Source organism: Theropithecus gelada, chromosome 2, assembly GCF_003255815.1.
Source record: "Theropithecus gelada isolate Dixy chromosome 2, Tgel_1.0, whole genome shotgun sequence".
Taxonomy (NCBI): Eukaryota; Metazoa; Chordata; class Mammalia; order Primates; family Cercopithecidae; genus Theropithecus; species Theropithecus gelada.
This window is the reverse complement of record NC_037669.1, coordinates 103,128,199-103,132,133: the sequence shown is the minus strand read 5'-3', so window position 1 is coordinate 103,132,133 and position 3,935 is coordinate 103,128,199. Positions and strand designations below refer to the sequence as shown.

At 49.7% G+C, this 3,935-nt stretch overlaps 1 protein-coding gene across 4 annotated transcripts in view; it reads left to right on the top strand.

Annotated features, from left to right (window-relative positions):
- The first annotated feature begins 2,547 nt into the window (after positions 1–2,547).
- GOLGA4 (golgin A4) overlaps positions 2,548–3,935 on the top strand; it is a 101,012-nt gene continuing 99,624 nt past the window's right edge. For 2 of the 4 annotated variants that reach the window (XM_025376172.1, XM_025376170.1), the window contains exon 1: positions 2,628–2,979. In XM_025376172.1, the coding sequence (XP_025231957.1) occupies positions 2,908–2,979 (72 nt within the window). In that variant the 5' untranslated portion in view covers positions 2,628–2,907. Of the gene's footprint in view, positions 2,980–3,935 lie in introns of all 4 variants that reach the window. The other 2 variants (XM_025376173.1, XM_025376169.1) reach the window with 2 other exon arrangements.

The following is a 3,935-nucleotide window of genomic DNA, read 5'->3' as shown; positions in this document are numbered from 1 at the left end:
CACTAGGAAAATAAATTCATGAGGTCTTTGATCATTACTATTGAGATGCAAGCCTGTTTTAAATGTCCTGCTCTGCAGTGAGGTGTGCTAATCCTTGAGCAGCTAGATGGGAAATGAGTTCAAATTACCAACATAGAAAATAGGGGCAGGCCGTGTGCTTCAGCTGGATTGGTGCAGAATTCTGAGAAGTGGGCCAAAACCTGACACTATAGAAGGTGATTTGGATCCAAATTTGTGCCACCCAGAGGAGCTGAAGAATTGAGTAATTTCTAGGTTTAATTAAGAGCAGTCAGAAAGACTGCTCTTTCTGACTGAAATAATGTTAATTTGTAGAGACGTGAAGCAGAATGTGGCTGTGAGGAGGTTTTATGTTTTAACAACATTGTGTTACATGTGATGAAGGGTTTCAACCCTGTCTCTTTTTTTGTGTCCTGGCAAAGCTATCCCCCTTTTCACATAATTAGCACTCTTCTGATGTCTTTCTCTAAGTGATATCTTGGATCCTTTTTATTTATTATTTATAGTAGTTGACTTTGATAGGGCCCACATATATGTACAAACACAGATACATGCATATATATTATACATATAAAATTGGCAAACTTTGATGTACAATTGTGAAAGTTGGGAGAAAGATGTTTATTGGGCATCCGGAGCTGGGAGCAGCTGAAGGCCTATTGAACTTCAGTCAGTTGAGAGTTAAGTACTCTTTTTATTTTTATTTTGAGATGGAGTCTCATTCTGACTCCCAGGTTGGAGTGCAGTGGCACAATCCCAGCTCACTGCAGCCTCTGCCTCCTGGGTTCAAGTAATTCTCCTGCCTCAGCCTCCCGAGTAGCTTGGATTACAGGCATGCACCACTACACCTGGCTAATTTTTGTATTTTTAGTGGAGACCGGGTTTCACTATGTTGGCCAGGCTGGTCTCGAACTCCTGACCTCAAATGATCTGTCCGCCTCGGCCTCCTAAAGTGCTGGGATTACAGACATGAGCCACTGCGCCCGGCTGAGAGTTAAGTACTCTTGAAAAACAAAACAAAACAGCCCATAAAAAAACCTCAGTAATTACATAAGGCAGTGGTCCCCAATCTTTTGGGTACCAGGGACCTGTTTCATGGAAAACAATTTTTTCCTGGGGGTGGGGCTGGGGGATGGGGAAGGATGGTTTGGGACAATTCAAATGCATTATATTTATTGTGCACTTTATTTCTATTATTATTGCATTGTAATATATAATGAAATGATTATACAACTCACCATAATGCAGAATCGGTGGGAGCCCTGAGCTTGTTTTCCTGCAACTAGATGGTCCCATCTGGGGGTGATGGGAGACAGTGACAGATCATCAGGCATTAGATTCTCATAAGGAGCACACAACCTAGATCCCTCTCATGCCTAGTTCACAATAGTTCCAGCTCCTATGAGAATCTCACGCCACAGCTGATCTGACAGGAGGTGGAGCTCGGACGATAATATGAGCCATGGGGAGCAGCTGTAAACACAGATTAAACTTCCCTGGCGTGCCAGAGATTCACTTCTTGCTGTGTAGCCCGGTTCCTAACAGGCCATAGGCTGGTACTCCTTTGTGGCCCAGGGGCTGGGGACCCCTTACATAAGGTGTTCACTATGAGATATAAGAGGACTTAGCCCAGGTGTTAAGGCAGTGTTCCAGGCCCCACTTTGGCTCTAATACATTTAGGGCTTAGAATATGGACTCTCGAGAGCAGGTTCCCCCTATTATTGCTGGAAAACAAAATTTGCTAAAACGTGGAGATCAGCATATATTGTTAGATTCTGATGCCTCAGACAATGTAAGCAGTTTCAGATGATACCAAAGGTACAGCATGCAAAAGTGGGTTGCTGAAATTGGACCTGAGGATTCGCAGGCAGCCAAACTTCGGGTTTTGGATAAATGAGGCACATAAACATTAAAATCTTGTAGGATGACTGCAGGTGTTAGGAGTAAATTTGGACTCATTAGGAATCTGTGTCTTCCACTAGGCTGTGAAATCTCCAAGGCCTGATAAAGGTTTCTGAATGAATTTGTGAAATACACGATTTCGGTGAAGAAAAGAATAAAGCAGGTGTCCAAACAGTTGAGGTTTTACGGTATTGGCATAAAACATTTGGACCCCTGGCGGCCGGTATCAGGGACTTCCCGACGCTGGAAGAGTTCCGGGAAGGGAAGCGGGCCCCTCTGGAACCGAAGACATAGAATCCTAGCTACAGCTACTAAAGAAAAGTACACTATCAATTAGTGCCCGCGTCAGGTTCTCTGGATCTCCCCTTCTCCCATCCTGGACGCTCATCCCTGTGTTCTTTGCAGTGGGCCCGTCGGCCCTGCTGCCATCAATAGAAGCAGTACTCTCCCCGTCTGATTTCGCAGGGCCAAAGCCCAGGTGAGAGTCAGTGTAGTGTTCAGACTAGCCCTCGCTCCATTTCTGAGCCGCGAGGGCCGCACGCAACGAAATCAGGCAGCCCCGAACCTTGTGTCCTCCAGTGCAGTGAGTTCGGGAGCAACAGGCCGAGCGCGCATGTGCAGGCCCCGACATTGTGCTTGTCCCCTCCGGTGCTCCGTAGTTAGCCTCGGAGAGCTCCACGTAGGCGGCGCAGGCGCCCTTGGTGCACAGTTCACCTGCTGCCGTTGTCGTCGCCGCCGCGGCTCCCGGGGCTGGATGGGGGCCCGAGGCCAGCCAGTGGCACCCGGAAGAAAGAGACGCGGCGGCGGCGACGCCGACATCCTCAGGACCAGTGTCCGGACTTGCCCGCAGGCTCAAGGAGGAGGCGGCGAGGCCGGGTCCCCGCGGTCCCTGGTGTAGAGAAGTCCCCGTAGCCGCCGCGGCCGGGACTCCCCGGGCTCTCGCCCCTCAGGTCTCATTGACACTCAGGACCTTACGTACGCTGCGCCATGTTCAAGAAACTGAAGCAAAAGATCAGCGAGGAGCAGCAGCAGCTCCAGCAGGCGCTGGCTCCTGGTCAGGTACGATGGCCGCAGCTTTCCTCCCCTAGCTCCCGATACCCCTTGAACCAGCCCGCGGACGAAAAAGGCGGGGGGAGTGGGGAGTTCTTCCGTGACCTTTGACCCCTAACCCGGGACTCTTCCCCAACTCCGGATCCAGAAGGAGCTCCGGGCGGTGCAGGTCGTCCGTAACTCCTGACCTGGATTGGAAAATCCATCGCAAAAACTCCATCCAGTAATGAGTGGATGGGGGTGGCTGGATCCCTCGTGACGTCCCATCTCCGTTAAGAGTTTTCCCCTAAGGCCAGACTCCGAACTTGCATGATTTCTGATCCGTATTTGAGGTTCCCCCGCCCATCTGAGACCCCACGCTGGGAATGAGGGAGGGGTTGGAAAACCCGGGTCCCTTGTGATATCTAACCTCTGCTCGAGGTGTCCCCCTCTCTCGTGCCCAACGTGAGATTTTGTGTGAAATGGCCAGGATCCCGCACAACTGACCCTTGACGGAAGTCTCTTAAATCCAAACCCAGGTCTAGGGATTGAAGGCTGGGGAATAGAGCCATCCTGGGTCAGGCTGCTGGTAGGAGCGGTGGGACATGAAAGAGGTGGCGGCGTGGCCGGCGTCCAGCGCCCGAGGCTGTCACGAGTTAGTCACTTCGCATAACTTGGTTGATCCGGGACTGGCGGGCGGAGGGGGAGACACTCTCCCTGTCCAGAACTCTGCTCTGCTTTTTGAGTCTTGTTGCTCTGCGGACAGGGTTATGTTTGTTTTTCAGGAATGCTGTTGCTTTAGGAAATGCGTTTCCAGGGGAAAGGAGGCGTGTTAGTAGTATTAAAGATACAGTTTCCTAAGCGTTAACTGGAGATGTTTCGATGCTGGCAGCACAGAGTCTTAACAGCAAAGATGATGGTTTCTGCTTAATTTCTTCCCAGCCTTTTTTTTTTTTTTTTTTTTTTTTTTTTTTTTTTTTTTTTTT